Source organism: Mauremys mutica, chromosome 16 (genome assembly GCF_020497125.1).
Source record: "Mauremys mutica isolate MM-2020 ecotype Southern chromosome 16, ASM2049712v1, whole genome shotgun sequence".
Classification (NCBI taxonomy): Eukaryota; Metazoa; Chordata; order Testudines; family Geoemydidae; genus Mauremys; species Mauremys mutica.
In genome coordinates, this window is record NC_059087.1 from 21,015,491 (window position 1) to 21,034,440 (window position 18,950).

Consider the following 18,950-nt stretch of genomic DNA (forward strand, 5'->3'; position numbering starts at 1 on the left):
AAGTGCCCCAAAGACCCACGGCGGGGACCCCCCGCTGCCGAATTACCACCGAAGCGGGACCCGCTGCCGAAGTGCAGGCCCCACCGCGGGTCTTCAGGGCACTTCGGCGGCAGGTCCCGGAACTGAAGGACCCCCCCCCTGCCAGTGAAGAAGCTTCGGGGGCCCGGGCCGGGCCCCGCGAGAGTTTTCCGGGGCCCCCGGAGCAAGTGAAGGACCCAGCTCCAGGGGCCCCAAAAATCTCTCGTGGGGGCCCCTGCTGGGCCTGGGGCAAATTGCCCCTCTTGCCCCCCCCTCTGGGCGGCCCTGAGCAGTACCACAACCCATGCCCTATAACAACCTAGTGACCCCCCACAACTCCTTTTGGGGCAGCACCCCTACAAATACAGCACCGTGAAATTCAGAGTTAAATCGCTGAAATCATGAAATTTACAATTTTAAAAACCCCATGACTGTGAAATTGACCAGAATGGACCGTGAATTTGGCAGGGCCCTAGCCATGAGCCAACGTGCTAGGGGCCATACAATGGATGGACACAGTGCTCTGCTCTGTGGGGTAAATTTTCTCTTCTAAGGCATTGCTGTGAATCCTGCACAGCCATAGGCGCTAAAGTAGATAATTAAGCGCAATGGCAATGGTCTGTCATCTAGAGGTCAGCTAACAGACGGTGCTTGTAATGCGCTGAGCCGGTGGGAGTGGTCAGCATACGGAGCATCACTCAGGAGCAGGGCCCAGGGCTTTACCTGTCGTGTTCCCCAAGCCAGCGGCATAGTAAATAGAGAAACACAGAAGCAGAGTACTCATTTCAGTCCAAAGGCCCCTCAGCAGCAGCTGGTATCTGTATGACACCATGGGGAATGCCCAGCCCATTCTTCATGTCATGTGTTACATCTTGGTTATGTGCTTGGTGACGCAGTTATGGAAACTGCTGGGCGAAGGCCCCCACCTCCCGCTCCAGTGGGACAGAGACACTTGCTGCAGCGAGTGGCAGCCTGCCTGACTCAGGGACTGGTTAGCAGTACATGGGCCTGTGCAGTTTCACCCAGCTGAGAAAGTAGCCATGACGTGATCCTGCCCATCTCATGTTTAGCCAGGTGTGCTTCACTGCAAGGTAACGGCCTTAATGCTGCTGTCACTCATGCAGGTGTAAATCAGGAGTAATTCCACTGCCATCAGTGGTGTAAAGCTGGTATATGGGAGGTCAGAACCAGGCCCAATAAGTGTTCCAATTATTATTATTACGCTTTTAGTACATGAAGAATGTCAGGGGTCACACTAAGGGTACTCCTCCAGGGTCCACCCCCTACCCATGACATCAGTTTGAGTTCCAACTCACAACAGCTGGTGTAGATCTTTGTAACATGAGTGTCCCTCTGCTTTCTTCCATGCCTTAATCCGCAGTGAAATCGTTGGCATCATTAGGCTTCAGAGTGGCAAAATCCTAGCAATGTAGTGGGATTGTTCATACGTCTCCCAGACCTATTGTCTGGTTCATGCTTCTCCCCAACCTCCAGACAGCAATGCATCAGTTTACATCGGAGTCACATTTTGAAGGTTTCTCTTTGCCACCATGAGTGTTAGAGCCTTGGGAAGGTTGCTGTTGTTTTTAACGGAAAAGCTTAGATTCTGCAGCACTAGATTCCACCACCAGGGAAAAGCCCAGCCTTACCAAACCACAACGAAACAGCTCAGATCAACCGCCGAAGAATGGGAGATGCTATAACCCAGTACAGATCCCTTCATAGCAACGTGTTTGTACAGCCTATGTTATCACTAGCACTGAGTGAGAGTAATATATTTGAGGGTATTGTGTAACTCTAGCTTCAGTAGGTAATTAAACTGAAAGTTATGGTAAGAAGAGCAATAGATTAAGAAATTATTTTTCTCCCGGAGGTTTGTACGGGAAGATGTTGGGTGATAAGAGCACCACTGAGAGAGCAGTTTGACAGATGTGGAATTTTCTCACGTTATTCATTACTGTTTTCAGAGGTTTCAAGGCTTCGTTAATTTAGAAGCACCATGCAGTCTGGGTTAGGAGGGGTGTGAGGCTGAAACAGCCACCTGCACTGATATTCCAGTGCTCTTCCCCCAGTGCAACTCCAATAGCCGAGGTGCTCCAGCTCAGGAGTGAACTGCACTGGCAGCACTTTGCAGGAACCGCAGCCTGATGTGCATGGGCAGAGCTGAATGGGAGCCCAGGAATGTAAGAGAGAAGCTGAAAGTTAAGGTTGAGCTGCCTTGGCAGAGCTGTGCAAGGGAAGCACCTGCTTGATTCCCAGCTCTGGACGGTTCTGGCTGTGTCTTGCTTTCATGAATGTGAAGGACTAAATTAATCCATAAAATAAGCAAGTGACAAGGCAGCCAGTGGTGCATGCCAGTAAGAATTTGCACTTGCACAATGGGTAATTGTGGACACATGGGTATTTGCACATGCACTTTCTGGTTCTGCGAGTGCAGATGTATTTTTGCAGATGTGGCTATTTGCTTTTGCATGTGCGCAACTGCACAGTGCATCAGTATTTGAAAATGCAGCCTGGCTCCTTCCTCTTGGTTATTGTACCTTGAGCACCCGCTAGAGGAATCTTCATGCTGAACCACTTCTGCTAAACCAGCGTCGGATGGAGAATTGACTGTCCCTTCTGGATACGTTTCACTCTTTCTCTGTAATCATTCTGCAGTGCCCAGATGCTGCAGTATTAGAGACGCTTTAGAAAGAGAAACAGAGAGAGCGATTCTGGAAGGGGGAGGCAAGAAAACAGCTCATAGGGGCTTCAGATCTTTGTGTTTTTCCAAGAGCATCACTCAGTGCCCTGGATAACAGGTCTGGCAGATCAGAATAATTCGTAACACTTACACAGTACTATGTGAATATTAACTAAAGCATCCTTACTACATCCCTCTGCAGCAGGGAAAAGAATGATCAGTATCCCTCTTTTATAGATGGGGAAACCGAGGCAGAGAATTGAAGTTAGTTTTCCAAAGCCACTCGGTGGCAGAGTCAGGATGGGAATACAGGCCTTCCTAACGCCCAGCCCTGAGCTTATTCCTCCAGATACTCTGTCTCCCATGGGCCAGGATGTCAGCCAGCCCAAAGCAAGGTGCAGAGGGGCTGATGGGAAGAGGTAGCATTTGCTGCTGCAGGGCAGGGTGAGGACAGGTGTTGACCCTCCACCTTAAAGCACAGAAGAGTCCCAAATTCCAGGTGCCCCCTGTGACTAGGACACAAGGCTTGGGGAAATCTCACCTCACCTGTGAACACTGACACCCAGGATCACTACGGTTTCACACAACATGCACCAGGAAAAGCATTTACCAGGCGGGTTGAGAGGGGCTGTGGCTAGTGGCAGGTTACATTCATTGTGCTCCTGACAAAATACCCTGGCAGGGATCAACAGACAAAGACAAGTCTCAAAAATTGCCATGAGGGCAAAGAAAGCGGGGGACTAGCCGGAGGGTCAGTTGTTAAAGGGTGGGGAGTAGGGTGCCAAGTGGAAGAGGGAATGGGAATCAGTCAGGGAATTGCATCTTCAAAGCTCTTACGTGACCAAGGATCCGTGCAGCGTCCTTGTGCGGTCGGTGTCATTATCCCCCAGGGGAGACTCGGACAATGAGGGGAAGTGACATGGTCTAGGCCACAGAGAGTTGGTGGCAGAGCCAGGAGGAGGAATGGTCCTGGCTCACAGATCAGCGAGGGCAGAGAAAAGCCAGGGAGGGCCAAGGGGGAAAAGGTTCAGGGCTGGGTCATTGGCTGCGGCCAAACCCCAGGCAGTACCCAAGGAGCGACGCAGGGAGGGAAGGTAGGGCAGAAGTCCACCTTTGTGCTCCCCACCCTCATCCTGCGGCCAGGATCGCACGGCTCCCCCCAGGGCCAGGTCAAGCAGTGGAAGGTAATTGTTTGATGGAATCAGGCTGGGTGTTGGGCTGGAAACTGGGCCCAGGTGGATGGTGAGGGCTAAATGCTGCCTCTTCTCGTGCGCCGATAGCGAGTTGGGGAAACCAGGGCCCAGCCACGGAAGAGGTGTTTATCCCAGCCCGTGGGGCTGCATTTGGGTTAGTTCTGCTCATTTTCAAATCCTTTTGGTGCCTGGCCTATGCAGTTACAGAACTGCCCATGGGGCAGCGCCTGGGAACCCAGGGAGGCAGATTATGCCAACGAGGCGACTGAAAAGGGTCCAGTCCTTCCCCTGAACCATGCCTGGAATCAGAGGACTAAGGCATCCAGGGCTTTGGTTTGGGTCTGCATGGAGAGGAGCTGCCAAAACCACGCGCTTCTCAGCTAATTAGCCTGTGGCAGCGGCTCCCGTCACCAAGGGCGGGCTGTGTGCTGACGGGAGGCAGCAGCACAGGGAAATATTGTGAGATGTTTACGCTGTGGATGCAGGGGACAAAAACATACAAGGCGAAAAGGGAGCAGGCTGTAATTAGCCAGGGAGACAGGCAGCGGGTGCCTCTGGCAGCTGAACTCACAGCTGGCAGGGGCGGCGCCAGGAGCTGGGCCTGGCTCAGCAGGACAAAGGGGTTGAGAAGCCCAAGCAGCTTATGGATTTGGAGGCGGGGAGTATGGTTAGACCTGGCCTATGTCACTCAGCAATGCAGCCTGCGCGTCAGTTAGGGAGCCACACGAACTCCTGTGCAGACCCCCCTTAGCAGAAATGCTGGTGTCAGGTGGGTTGGAACCGCATGCTGGGGCCTGCCTTCTCCACTGGCCACCTCTCCGGTTGTAGCGTGCTCCAGTTTATACGGAACCGGGGTGAGCCCCAAGCTTCTGGCAAGCTGCCAGGGCAGCCCTCAGCCAGGCAAAGTCTGTGCCAACAAAACAAGCCCTTCTGAGCCCTCGCCGCTGTGGGAAAGGGCTTCTCTGTAATCCTCGCATTGTGACCGTGCAGCTGAGCCGCTGCGGCATCGCACGATGCCTGCCAAAGCGTACAGCTGACGAGAGAGGAGAGTTGAGCAGGGGCCAGTGGTGGGAATCAGTGCTGATAGAAAGGAGCCCAGCCATCCTCATAGACCCAAAGCGTCGAGAGGGTGAGGGGAAGCGGGCCGGGTCCCAGAGACAAGACTTAATTACTTGTTGGCTGATTCTTTCATCAACAGCTGCGAAGCTTCCTGCATTAGTTGAGCACTGGTTTCCAGGAAGCCGGAGCGCTGACTGAGGCAGTGTGCAGAGAGGCTGTTTTTTATCCAGGAGAAAAGCAGGGGGAATGCAGACGGGCTGAAGCCTGTCTCTTATTGCACTCTTTCCACTGCGACTGGCTGCCTCCCCCAGAGCAGGTCGATGCCTTGGAGCCGGCACGCCCAGCGTGCTGCTTCGTCCCCTATTGGCCAGTGTGCCCTGTTTTCCTGTCCGAGGGGAAGGCAACATACATTGCAGGGAGGATGTTTACACTGGGTCCTGGGGTTTCCTGGGTTCCTAAGGAATCAAGACAGGTCGGTGCCTGGGGCGATGTGAGTTTCAAACGGCCAGGTTTGCAGTGCTGCGGGGGACAGGGCCCAGGGAGACATCTGCGAAACGCAAGCTGAAGAGCGAGCTCAGCACCAGTCATCTTGGGGTGGGATAGTTTTAGATTCATAGAGTCTAAGGCCAGAAGGGACCATTGTGATCATCTGGTCTGACCCCCTGTAGAACACAGGCCAGAGAACTGCCCCACAGTAACTCCGAGAGCAGATCTCTTTGAAAAACATCCAATCTTGATTTTAAAATGCTCAGTGATGGAGAGTTCACCACGACCCTTGGTAAATTGTTCCACTGGTGAATTACGCTCACCATTAAAAATGTACACCTTAGTGCCAGGCTGAATTTGTCTAGCTTCAACGGCCAACGACTGGATGGCGTTCGACCTTTCTCTGCTAGACTGAAGAGCCCATTATTAAATATTTGTTCCCCTTGTGGGTACTTACAGACTGTAGTCAAGTCACCCCTCAACCTTCTGTTCGTTAAGCTAAATTGATTGAGCTCCTTGACTCTACATGATTAGAAAACCTGCCTTGTAGTGATAATCATTCTCCTGATTCTTCTCTGAGCCCTCTCCAGTTTATCAGCATCCTTCTTGAACCACGGGCATCACGCCTGGGCACAGTATTCCAGCAGCGGTCGGGTCGCACCAGGGCCCAATACAGAGGTTGTGGGGTGGGAGGTGGCTGTGGACAGCAGCCCCCATTAATGGAACAACATGAAGGGCCTGTTCCCCTTGAAGCCATGGCAGAACCGCCCCTGATTTCAGTGGGAGCAGGTTTGGGCCTTCCCAGGGAGTGGGAGGAAGGAGTCAGGGAGAGAGACCCCAGGGATTGTGGGCTGGGCTTTGCCAGGGTTCTGAAAGGGGTACCGGGGAGAGCCAGGCCACTCACAATGGAGAAGAGACATATAATGGCACAGTGGCTTGGATGGTGCTTGTCAGACTGGCAGCCGTGTCGCCATCACCTACCCAGGCCTGCTCTCCGCCACTGAGGGGCAGAAGGCATTTTGATTTCTCCTGCCCAGGGGGCTGATCATTCTTGCCTGTGTTCCTTGCTCAGGAGAGCGTGACTTTTCTCTGCCAGGTTTTGGGAGGCCGTGCCAGTGTTGTGTAACCCAGGCCTAGGCACAAGGGGGGGGATTGCTGGCTAATAGGTGCACAGTTCCAGCAGTCTTTGCCCCCCAGGGAGCCACTCCACAGCTGGGAGAGGGCGCAGTCTTTCACACGCAGCTGCTGCAGAGCTCACAAGCGCATGCTCCGTCTCTGTATTAATGGAGCAGATCCTCCGCTGGTGCGAAGGGGCATATTGACTTCACTACAGCTCGGTCAATCGATGCCAGCGGAGGACCTGGCCTACCATTGCCAAAGCGCTGTGCTGTGGGAATGGAAAGCATGGTGATTATGCACCTATTCTGTCTCTCAAAAAGCTTTCAGGGGTTGCAATTTTCAGGCCATTGTTACTAAGAAGTTAGGAGATAATAGAGGACCCATTTCTCTGGGAATAACCTGGTATTTTTCTCGTCTGCTGTGCAAGGATAGGAGCATTCTGGGCTCGGTCTGGGCATTACGATGCAAAGCCCGAGGTGAATGCAGTGCTGTGGCTGGGCGCTGAAGCGCCCTCTGCGTTACAGCAGGGGCGTCAGGATTTTACTCTCCAGAAATCACAGCAAGGGAGGGTGCATGAGCAAACCTGGAGCCAAGCCCAGAACCGACTGGTGTAAACCAGCTTTTTTCCATTGCCTCTCAGGACGGGTCAGGATTCCTTCAAGCAGGTGGGGAAGAGACACCTGTGAGCAGGTCACTCTGTGCTCCTCCAGGTCAAGGAGTTCCAGGTCTGGCCCTGGGAGAGAGAGCTCCATGCCTGGCACGTAGCCAAGCACCTGTTAAAACAGCTGGTTACGGTGAGAGCTGTGTCAGCTGCAGCTCAAGCACATGCCTCTAGCTGCAGCTTCCACAGCACCGTTTAAAGCAAACAAGAGGAGAATCCAACATAGAAAAAGGGGTGAGGGGAGGGAGCAGATGCACCTTTGAAGCCTCTGAAATCCAGAGGGATGAAGCAAGGAAACTCAGCGCCACCGTGAAAGACGCAGGCAGGCACTGCGGGCGAGAGAAGGAGACTCACACAGATGGGGAAGAGCCATAGGCTGGGACTGAGGGTGGATTCAGCCAGCAGCAGCCCTGGCTGGCGAATCAGTTCTGGGAAGATAATTTGTCTGCTTGCTAAGGCCTCCTCTGGGTCTTGGCTTGTTGCTGGGGCGAGACAGAAGGTACCTGCTCCAGGCGGAGTGGGATCCGTGACTTATTGCTGCCGTTTGCACTGGGGGCGTCACTGGGGTTGTAATGGATGTCAGATGCACAGCTCTGTGCAAGAGGGGAAGGGGAAGCCTGGCTCGTCCGAGCTCCTCCCAGAATATCTAGTTCTTACATTATACCCTCTTCTTCTGCCCTCACTGACCCCCATTTTACACCGTCAGAGCCACTCCTCATTTACACCAGAGAATCAAGCCCCATCAGTCATGTTATCACTTCTGTCCAGCCCAGTGTACTTGGTGCCTCTCCCCATCCAACCCATTGAGCCTCGGACTGTGCTCTTCCCATGCGACCCGATAATCCAGCTCATCCAAGAGATACTTCCCTCCGGTTTGGCCCGGGTGCATCCCTCCCAGACAGCTCAGTGTGCCTGGCCCTAGCCTGCGTCTGATGATCAGTTCGGGCAAACATTTAAATCTGCGGCCCAGCCAAATGCCCAGCATTGCTGAAAGACTCAAAGAATGTCAATAAATGCCTCCTCCTCCTCTGTGTTTGAGTCCAGCCCTAGATGAGATTTTACACAGCATCCCCAGGCCAGAGCAAATCCTCTGCATGCGAAGAACATTTTCCTCCCTTTGACAAACAAGAGTAAGTGTCGAGTAGGGACTAATTCTGGCAGGCCTTTTCCAGCTCATATTTCTGTGACGCATCAGAGAGTATCCCAGAGTCCCGTGTGCCCTTTGAGTGTTATGTAGCCATTAATGCACATTTATATACATCTGCTCATGGGGGATTGTTATAGACTGAAGCACATGGGAGAACAGCATCAGCTCTGGAATATGGAGCAGGGCTATAGAGGTGGATTACTGCTAGCTCTAAGAACACTGTGGCGGTCCTGCCTCCTGCGGGTTGCATTTCTCTGCATCCCCATTGTGTCCTCTGAACAGCTTTGCAACGAGGGGTGCACAGGCCCTGAGAACAGGTTTGCAGAGGGGCGGTGCTAGAAATGGTTTGTTTATTCTTAGGTCCCAAGTCAGCAAGGCGCCTATGAAGCATACGAATAGTCCCATTGACTCCAGCGGGGCTACTCGTGTGCTCCAAGTTAGATCCATCGGGGCCCGGTGGTGGGGAAATTGCTCCACAGCTGGTGACTCCAAGGACAGCCCTGAGGCTTGGGAGCCCTCTGCACTTGATTAGGGACCCAGCAAACCCACAGATACAGAGCTGTGCAGACCTGTCCATTTGTTAAGGGTTGTCACCACAGTTATGTCTAATGTGCTTTTGTAAAGCAGAATCTGAGATGCAAGGATTTGAAGTTAATTAAAGTCACTTTAGAACCTGATTATTGGACATCCTCCCCCCAGCCAAAACCCATCATCCCCACGGAGTTCTGTGCAGTGACCCAGCAAGCCTGTGGCTAGGGCTGGCCAGGAGGGCAAGATATCTAGTAAGGGAAGTTCCGTCCAAGGAAATGTTACTTGGGTTCAGTTTCCAAGCCCCCTCCCCTCCCTGTGTCCATCTTTCTAACGAGCTCCCTCTCCTTAGCCTGAAGACCAGCCTGCAGAAGAAGCTGAGCCAGGACTCCATGGATTTATCAGGGATTCCCCTGACCATGCGGGATGTCCACCGCATGGCCTATTACCTACAGAATAACGGGGACAATCTCACTGCGGTGGACCTGAGCTTCACCGAGATGACCGACGACATGGTGCGCCTGCTCCTGCCCTTTTTCTGGGCGCTGCCCAAACTCACTCACCTTTCCCTCAGCGGCAACCGGCTGACCCGAGCCACCATGAAGGAGCTGACGGACACCATGAAGGACATGAACAAGTTCCCGTGCTTGGCCTGGATAGACCTCGGCAACAACGTGGACGTCTCCTCCATGCCCCAGCCTTTGCTGGTGGGCCTACGCAAGCGCCTCAGCCAGCAGACCACGCTGCCCACCATCTACGAGTCCCTCGACTGCGATGCCGAGCTGCCCGGCGGCCACGAGGCCAGCCGCCAGGAGGGGGAGGGGCGTGTGGCTGAAGACAAGGACACCCCATGTGACTTCCCCCAGCAGTGCTGCGAGAGGTGATTCGGCAGCAGGCCTTAGCTGTCGGACAGACGCCGTGGCAAGGCGAGCTCGGAGTACAAACACAATGCAGAAGGCCAGCTTCACCGGCTTCCTCTGGCGCTTCTCTTGCCTTCAATGACATCCCAGACTTGCCGTGTTCTCAGTGAAAGCCTGCCTCCCCCCCCCCCACAGCCAAACCGATCACCCCCATTCCAAACAGGAAGCTGATACTCACAGTGAACCTGGCCTCGGAGCAGGAGCTCATTGGAAGATGGGAACTGAGCTGTAGGATTCGGCATATTCCCCAGAGGCTATTGAGGAGAGCAGTGGGGGAGGAAAAACCTAAACAAAAAGCAACGTCTCCTCCTAGGTTATTTCCTGTCTTCCTTTTCCTCCTTGTCCTGTCATTGCTGGGGCCTGAGACCTGGAGTTGTGAGGTGGGAGCTGCCCCAAGGGTCGAGGGTCTGTCGGGCTTTGCTGAATGCATCAGAGACTGGAGTCAGAGCCCAGCAGAGCGTGTCTTCCCCTTGAGCCTGGCTCAATATGTTTTTTTCATTGTGTGATTTGTATTAATGTCCAAACAAAGGGAATTGGAATCAGAGGCCCAACAGTGTGCAGGCCGGGGAGGACACGTGACATGGAATTGCAGTGTCAGGATATTTAGGGGCAGGGTACGTGTGTGCATTGGTGGGGGCGTTGATTGGGGGGGGCAGGGGACAAAGGGAGGGAATAGGCATTCCGTGTGGATTAACATGATCGGTTTTACAAACTGTGCTTTTGTACAAAACCAACAAATCAAAACCAAAAGACAGGAGGGGGGAAAAGCTCACAGAAAAGTCCATTATGGTGGGAGCTAAGGGGCGAGATGTGGCAAAGCCGCTGGGCCCAGCCCAAACTGCAGCAGAACTTTGGGTTGCTCCTTGTTAGACATGCCGTGCATCTGACCATCTGTACCCAGGGTTTCTTAATATTATAGATATGATGGGAACGGTCGAGTCACCATTACTAACACCATCCAGGAAACCCAACCAGCGATGCAAGATTCCCAGTGTTTTCCACATTGTCATGCTGTATGTGAACACAATAAACGGTTCTCTTGGACATGAGAGTAAAGCACGAACGCCGTGTGTGAGCGACTGGGTTATTTGTGCCTCTAGCTAGCAGTGCACTGGCTGCAAAATATAGCCCAGTGGTCCTGGCGCAGTGCCCAGGAGAGGCCCTGGTGGGCACTGCTTACATGAATAGCACCAGTGCAATTCTCTCAGCACACTGCAGCACTTTGGTTCATACTACGGGAGAACCCAGATGCCCTGATCAGGCCTAGGGCCCCATTGTGCAAGATCCTAGTCTCTTTTCTGAACCACTAGACACCACCACCTCTGTTAACATCATGGAACTAATCTACAAGCTCATCTTTCATAGACCTTGAATGGCCTTTCAGCTTGTGTATGCCAGTTTATTGTAACTCAGCATCATTTGTGCGTCAACCAATTTTCTCAAACCTCAAAAGTAGTCATAGGCATCCAAGTGTAGAGACTTAATGCTCATCACCCAGAAGTGTAACCAGAATCTAATGATCTCTTAGATTTTGTATCTATGTCCTTAAAGCAGGCTAACGGGAGTCTATCAGGGCTGTTGATACCAGCTCGTTCGGCTGCCTGCACAGAATCAGCATTCTGGAACACAGCAATTATCCACTTACGCTAATTCCTCTCTCCCAGAAGTAGCTACTTAAAGTTCCAGGAGAAGGTGCGTAAAGTCCTCTAACCGTGCAATGCTGTGCCAGAGGAGAAATTTCCTCCTGATTCTAGTTGGGTCTTATACTATGACCCAGGAAATCCATGGCGGCAGCTAGCAGGCCCAATAGTTAGAGATACTCACACCTCAGTCTGAGCTGGGTCAGAGCGATGTTCGCTCATAGACATGCACTTGGTTGCTCAGTCAGAGAAATCTGGTGTCTGCCTCTGGTGATCTGGTTGGCCAGCCTGCATACCGGTGATAGCAAAATAGAGAGGGAGGCTAATGGCTCAGTAAAGATACAGGGCCATATCTTTAGGGGGCTCTGGGGCCCACTGCAACAGGGCCTCACAAACTGCTCAGACCCACTTCCTTCTTGTGGGCAGGCTCCATTTTATTCCAAACCCATCCACCAACATCCATCCAGTGCCACATCACAGCTCTAACCTCTACTTCTTTCAGCCCCTCTTTGCTAGGGCCCTCAGAGGAAAGGCACTTGGGCAGGCACAGCTCCTGCTCACTCTTCATTCCAGCTCACCTAGCCCTGTCCTCTTCCTCTGTAACACCTCCTTCCAGGCAGGCTGGTCAGTCGGGGGCTAATTAGCTCCTTACCTCCCCAGCCTCTCCTGATTAGCTAATTAGTCAATCAGCCACTACTCAGGGAACTAATTGAGGCAATAGTGATCTGAGTGCTGGCCCAGCTGTCAGATCTCTGCCCTCTGTCACACTGGTCGGGGGGAGGGTGACTCTCAGCAGAGGCTGGTGTCTTCTGGAAGGGAAGCAGATAGCCAAGGAATAACCTGGGTGGGGTCTGTGTAACCCAGCGGCACCCCTGTGGGATTGAGCACACTGGGCAAATTCCTGAGCTCTGTTACACCAGTGTAGCCTCATCCACTGATGCCAGCAGAGTCCCTCTGGATTTACAGTGCTGTGGCTGAGAGCAAAAGCACCGACCAGGTCAGGAGGACAGGAGAGAGCATGCCCCTCAAGAACACCCCCAGGAGCCCTAGGAACGGGTAGCAGTGCAAAGCCAGGTAAAGTCGTGCTCAGAGCTGGAGGGGAGAGAGGAGCTTACGAGAGCAGGATACCAAAGAAGTAACAAAGTTGCAAATAAGATTTTAGCAACCTACCAAATTGTGTTTGGGTTCGGGCCAGGTGAAAGCCGGCTCTTCTTGGATCCAGAGCAGCTGGCCCATGTCTGCTGAGCCAAACTGGCGAATCCCGTCTCGAGGATGCCCTCCCTTTTGCACCTTCCCCCCTAGCCCCAGGCGATGCAATTTTCAGTTTAGAAAGCTGTAGGTGGTCTCACATTGTCTAGGCTGTCAGATCCTTGGCATAGGCCCATGCTGTAAAGCACCATACACCTGTGGCTCTGTAGAAATAATGAGTAACTATTTCCAAGAGGTAAGAACGCAGTGAGCAGCTGGAAGCACCTGCTTGTACGATTTATTTTTATACACTGTACTTCAGAATGGAACCTGTCCAGGTATTTTTCCTACATTGAAAAGGTTATTTATTTATACTCATTCTTCATAGCAAGTAGTTGTGAGGTATCTGTTTTTCTCCCCGGGCAGGTGTGCTGCTTTTTTATTGTAGGGTTGCTTCTAAAGGCGCCAATTCTACTTCCATTTGTTTCTTTGTATAATGAACAAGGGAGAAAGAAACTAATTGGTTTTGGATGCCACCTCCCTTCCTGCTCCAGCCAATCACACACATTTAACAGATATAAGAAGGAAAGTCTAGTCTGACTCTCACAATCTTGACTGTATCCTCTTGTCATTGTACTATACTGGTGGCAGCACAGCCATTGACGGCAGCTGCTTGGGACCCCAGCAATCTGAGCTCTGTCTAGGGAGTAAGGGATGATTCTTAACAGACAAATGGAATTTGTTTTTCTCTGTGATAAAACCAAATATTTGCTCCTTGGGAGAGAACTGATAGGCCAGGCTGATGCTGCATGGAGCTAGGTAGCTATTAAAAATACACTCTGTGCTTTATTAGCCAGGCCAGCCCTTTGGAAAATCAGAAATGCATCAAACATCCTGACTGAAGTGTGAGTCACTGAGGGATATTTTAGTGAACTATTTTGTTCTCCTTCAGGAAACTCAGAAAGGGAAACTTGCAACAAGAGAGACTTAGAACGTGTCTCCTAATATCTAACCTAATTATAAAGGATAGCTAAGGGCTTGACCAGGTTACCTAGGGAGGTCGTGGATTCCCCAGCATTTGGACGTTTTTAAGAAGAGGCTAGACAAACCCCTCCAGGTATGCTTGGTCCTCAGCACACAGTCTGGACTAGATGATCTCTCACAGACCCTTCTAGCCCTACATTTCCATGAGTCTATGAAACTGGATCAGATTCTGATCTCAGTTATGCTTGTGTAAATCCTCACTATGGCATTGTATGTTCACATGACACCCAGCTCTTGTATGTGTCATGGGGCTAGTGGAGAAAAAGTGCCTTGTGGCCCACAGAGAGGGAAGAGGCCTGTTGCAGCCAGTAATCCACCCAGTCACTTCTCCGTTTAGACAGCATTGTTCCTTCCAATCCCTTTCTATTGCTTTGCCCATGCCTAGTTTCAGTGTCCTGCTGCCAACTAAACAGGGGGGTGGATACTGCAGTGATGGGAGGCATATGAGACCCTAGATTGATTGAAACCACATGGGCCAAATTCATGCCTGGCGTAACTCCACTAAAGTCCATGGAGTCACACACAGATGGGAGAGGCAGGGAAGAGACAAACCAGCTTCATCTCCCTTTTCTGGCCCAACAGATCGGCTTCCTGGCAGGAATATGGGAGCCATGCTAACCCTACTTCCTTGCCATGCATGACTGTTCTCTCTGAAACCCCACCTGTTTTCACAGAGGCCAGTGCCAGTTTGCTGCCATTTCTGAAGCAATTCTAGTTCTACACTTCACCATCCCTTCCATTTTGGGAAGGGCAGTGATGCCCTTTGTCCTACACCAGTTGCCTCCTTTTTTGTGCATTGCAGCGGCTGGAGATTCAGCCCAAGGGCTGTCAAGAATTCACAGAGGACATCACAGCACGTACCAGGCCTTGAGAGGGGAGGGGATAATAGGAGTGGAGGAGAGCACATCTGAGTACTTGGTGGAGTTCAGCTGGAATCTGGATGGCTGCTGCTCCTTGAAGACAGATGACCCCTTCACACCCACCAAAACATGGACTTTGTCTGGGTGGCTTCCGTTCCAAGCTCTGCCTTTGACCTGCTATGTCATCTGGGGCAAGTCACTTTCCCTCTCTGTGTCTCCGTTCCCCTTCCACCATTATCCTGCCTGTGTAGACTATACTCGCTTTGGGGCAGGACCTGTCTCATGCTATATGTCTGTTCAGTGCTTAACACAACAGGATTCTGATCTCAGGAAGCCCTCTTGGCTCTACTGTAATACAAATAAAATAATCGGTCCATGGCTCTCATCACTAGTAATGCACAGTTCATAGACTGTGGCACACTTTCTGTGTAATAGATATTTATAGCCACAATACAAAAAAATATTACCAAGGGACAAAATGTAGCCAATTGTGAAACAATGACATGATTTAAATAGATTCCACTGACTGTAAAGTAGGGCTGTGAGCACAGTCTAGAATTAGTATATGGTTTTCCACAGGTTTTATAAAGTCCCAGAGTGCCAGCAATTGGGCTGAAGTAAAGCATGGTTACCTACCCTGTGGTTCTTCAAGATGATGCAGTCCAGGCAGATGCCAGCACGTACCCTCCATTCCCACTTCTCAGAGCCCTTAGCTACCACAGACATCAAATTGCAAAGGAATTGAGGATATGTCTACGCTACAGCAGCAAAGATGTGTCCTGCGTCCATGGAAGGGGTTATGACATTGTAGTTAATCCACCTCTCCAAAAGGCAGTAGCTAGGTTGACAGAAGATTAGGATTAGGTTGACAGTGGGGATTAGGCTGACCTAACTATCCTGCACAGAGTGCAGAATTTCTCACAACCATGAGTGAGGTAGCTAGGTTGGTCTAATTTTTAGGTGTAGACTAGGCCTCAGGGAGGGGTGTAACTGCTCCATCCTTTACGCCCTTGTCTAGGAGCCTCAAGAGGCAAAGGGCAAATGTGTGGCCCCAACTGGGCATTGCTATTCAAAAGTCTCCGGTCTTGCACATCTAGTGTGGAATCCACAGTGACACATACTCCAAGACGATCAGATCTGATTTTCCCCTGGTATTTCAGTCCTCTAATTAATGCTGTGAATGATCTGTTTGCCTGAGGCAGAATATATTCCAAAGATACATCACCGTTTAAAGGATAATTGCCAAAGAATGGTTCAGGGTTTGGAAGGGGGAATCTTTCCAAGCCCCAGCTCAGGCACAAGCTTCTCCTTCACAGCATCACAGTGTGACACTGGAAGCCTCAAACTAGCACTTGCAGTGGATGCCGAAAATAGGAATTTGGGAGCTTGAGTCCTAAACTAGACAGAGAATTTGAAAACTGAGCTTCTTAATTTAACCGTTGGTAACTGGAACAAAATCTAGTCGGCAACATTTCAATCTCTTAAGTAATCAGATATCCAGGCTTCATTGGTATTTTCCCCCATTTGTCTGTGTACCAGTGCAATAGCAATATGGGATGAAGGGATCTATTATCCTGTCTCCAACAGAACAAAGACATTTAACATGTAGGGGTCAGATCCATGCTACCAACTGACTCCTCTGTCTATTGGGAAACATACAGAGGGGAGAAGAAATGTGACAGGGCAGCCTGCCATTATATATAGTAACTGAGGAGGGAGGCAGAGAGTCACTCATAATAAGTTAAGGATGGAAGAGACAGAAAAAACATCCAGTCCATCCTTCTGCCAGGGCAGAACTCTTCCCCTGCCATGACATTTGCCAGTGCTGTGTCTAGTCCAGAGAGCAATGAAGGCCTCCAGCACTTGCAAGCCATGCAAATAGGCTTTCACCGATTCCCCTGGAAGCCTAAGCCACAGCCTAAATACATTGCACAATCTAGGCTTTTTTCCTGCTATTTACCCTACGTTTCCCTTTCACCCTTAGATTATTTAGGGTGGAACATGCAGGCATAACTCTCTCAATGATTCATGTTTACACCATCCCAATATTTCTATATGCTTCAATTTCCTGCTCTTCACCGCTGCTATGCTTCCGCTTTTCCATTGTATTGCATATTCAGACTTTGTGAATCTCCTGAGTGCATTGGAGTAGAACCATGGCAAATTTAGTCCATTAACTAATTATATGCATAAGAAAAATAAAGCAACACATTCCAACAGATACCTAGAAAAGGCCCCACCTCCCCACACATCTATTGCCTTTCTTTCCAAACGCCTACGTCCTTCCAGCACGCCCAAATCCATTCACTAGCAAGATGCAAATAAACAAAACTCAGCTCTGAGTGACACCGCTACATCCTAAACTGGACTGGACTGAGTCCTATCTACCTTAGGCCATGTCTACATGTACCGCGCTGCAGCGTGTGGTGGAGATGCTCTATGCAGACAAGAGAGAGCTCTCCCGTTGGCACAGCAAAACCACCTCTGCGAGCGGCAGAAGCTCTCCCACCGACAGCACCGTGCACATGAGCTCTTATGTTGGCGTAACTTAAGTCGTTCAGAGGGGTGGTTTATTCACACACACCCTGAGCGACATAAATTATGCTGGCATAAACTGTAGTATAAACGTAGCCTGAGATACTTCTCTGACCCTTGCTATGGTAGCACTGGAAGACATGTGGTTGTTAATGTATTTAGCCTCACAACACCCTTGTGGGACGGGGCGGTGCTATTAGCCCCGTTTTTCAGTGCATCCACAGTGACTTGCCTAAGGTCCCACAGGAAGCCTGGGGCCAAGGAGAGTCTTGAATGCAGGTCTCCCAAGTCCCAGGTTAGTGCCCTAACCACTGGCTAGTCCTTCCTCATTCTAGTGAGCTGCTGGATTCAGTTATAATCAGGACCATTGCTAGTCTTACAGGTGCTATTTCCTCTGCCCTCACCTCCAAACCAAAGACCTAACTAAGTTAGCCAAAGTTTCAGGAGTGCTCAGCTAGGCGGGAAGGGGAAGGAAGGTAATTGGTTTGCACCCATCTCTACGAAGAACCTACTCATCTCTCTCCAACCGTTCTTCTTTACCCACTGGAACTGCTGGCATTTTCATCTCTCACTCTCATGCTTTGTGAATCAACTATTAAAAAGCATGACGGGAAACAGCCTAAACAAGCTCCTTTTTGCATGAGCCAAACAACACTGAAGGAGTCATTTAATTCCATCTGTTCAGAGACTCAATTGTAGCCCTCACTGTGTTACATTAAACACACACACACTCTGAGACCACCACATTCCCTCCCAGCCACCTGGCCTTCCAATGGAAACACACCTGTACGTTCAGAGAACTGCTAGCCAGGGTATCAACTGCAGAGCAGCTGCTTCTTTTGGGGAAGCCCCCATGTCTCTGCTCAGTGGAAGCCAGAACACCAGGGGAAGGCCTGGCTCCAAGTGTTTTACCTCAAAAAGGAGGGTGCTGCGAAAGTTTGGAGCCTGAACGTCAGTGATTGAAACCAAGCTTTCTAAAGACTAAAGGGACTTTAGACTTGGCATATGCAACTGCGCAAATCATTTCAGGCCGTGTTGCACCTGCCCATTGCTATTGTGCTTTACTCAGCCCTACAGGTATATAGCAGATGCCAAAGCATGCATGGACAGGGTGCTACTTTGCAGCACCGGGGCTCCTGGCTAGTTACAATATTGGCACTAGCAGCACCTACCCTCTAAAGCAACTTCACATTTTCATGGCTAGTCAGTACAGCTCCTCGAAGGAGGCATAAGCAGGATGTGTCAGGGCAGAAAACCAGATGCGTGGGGAAGATCCCAGCACTGAGGAGGCTGTTGTGTTTGCCATATCCCCCCCCTACACATTTCTGCAACTGGGGCTTGAACCAGAGCTCAGGGGCCTTTGGCTGTAACAACACTAAGTGAGCTACAGCTGCAGTACGTGAACTAGAAGGGAGCTCTGTTCCAGACAACCCAGAAGGGACAAATCAGTCCTATCCCCGACTCCCTCCGAGGCCCCTTCTGCCTCAGTTGCCTTCTCTGTAAAAGGGGGATAATTGTACCTGGTTATGTCACAGGGGCATCGTAGGAGGATTAGTTAGATAGTTAACTGTTGTTCAGTTTCTTTTATATGGTATCCTTCAGACATTAGCTGACTGTGAGCTGATGGCTGGACCTGGCAGAGAGAACTTGGTTAACTGCACAGCTCTTCTAAGAGCACGAGACCCCCCGAAGAAGGGGCCTGTGTACCTGTGATGCAGCTGAAAAGCAAGTTATGGCAAACAAACAAAAGAAACCAAAACACAGTTCCCACACCCCTCCCTTGGACTGATGTGTAAGGAAAAGAAACAACAGCTGGTTGGCCTGCAGGTTATATTGGATTCTGAAATGCTAAGTTAATTTCACAATGAG

General features: G+C 50.9%; 1 protein-coding gene across 1 annotated transcript in view; it reads left to right on the plus strand.

Annotated features, from left to right (window-relative positions):
• LRRC75B (leucine rich repeat containing 75B) overlaps positions 1-10,831 on the plus strand; it is a 33,308-nt gene extending 22,477 nt beyond the window's left edge. The window contains exon 4 of the mRNA XM_044989464.1: positions 9,247-10,831. Within this exon, the coding sequence (XP_044845399.1) occupies positions 9,247-9,778 (532 nt within the window). The 3' untranslated portion in view covers positions 9,779-10,831. The remainder of the gene's footprint in view (positions 1-9,246) is intronic.
• Positions 10,832-18,950: the final 8,119 nt, after the last annotated feature.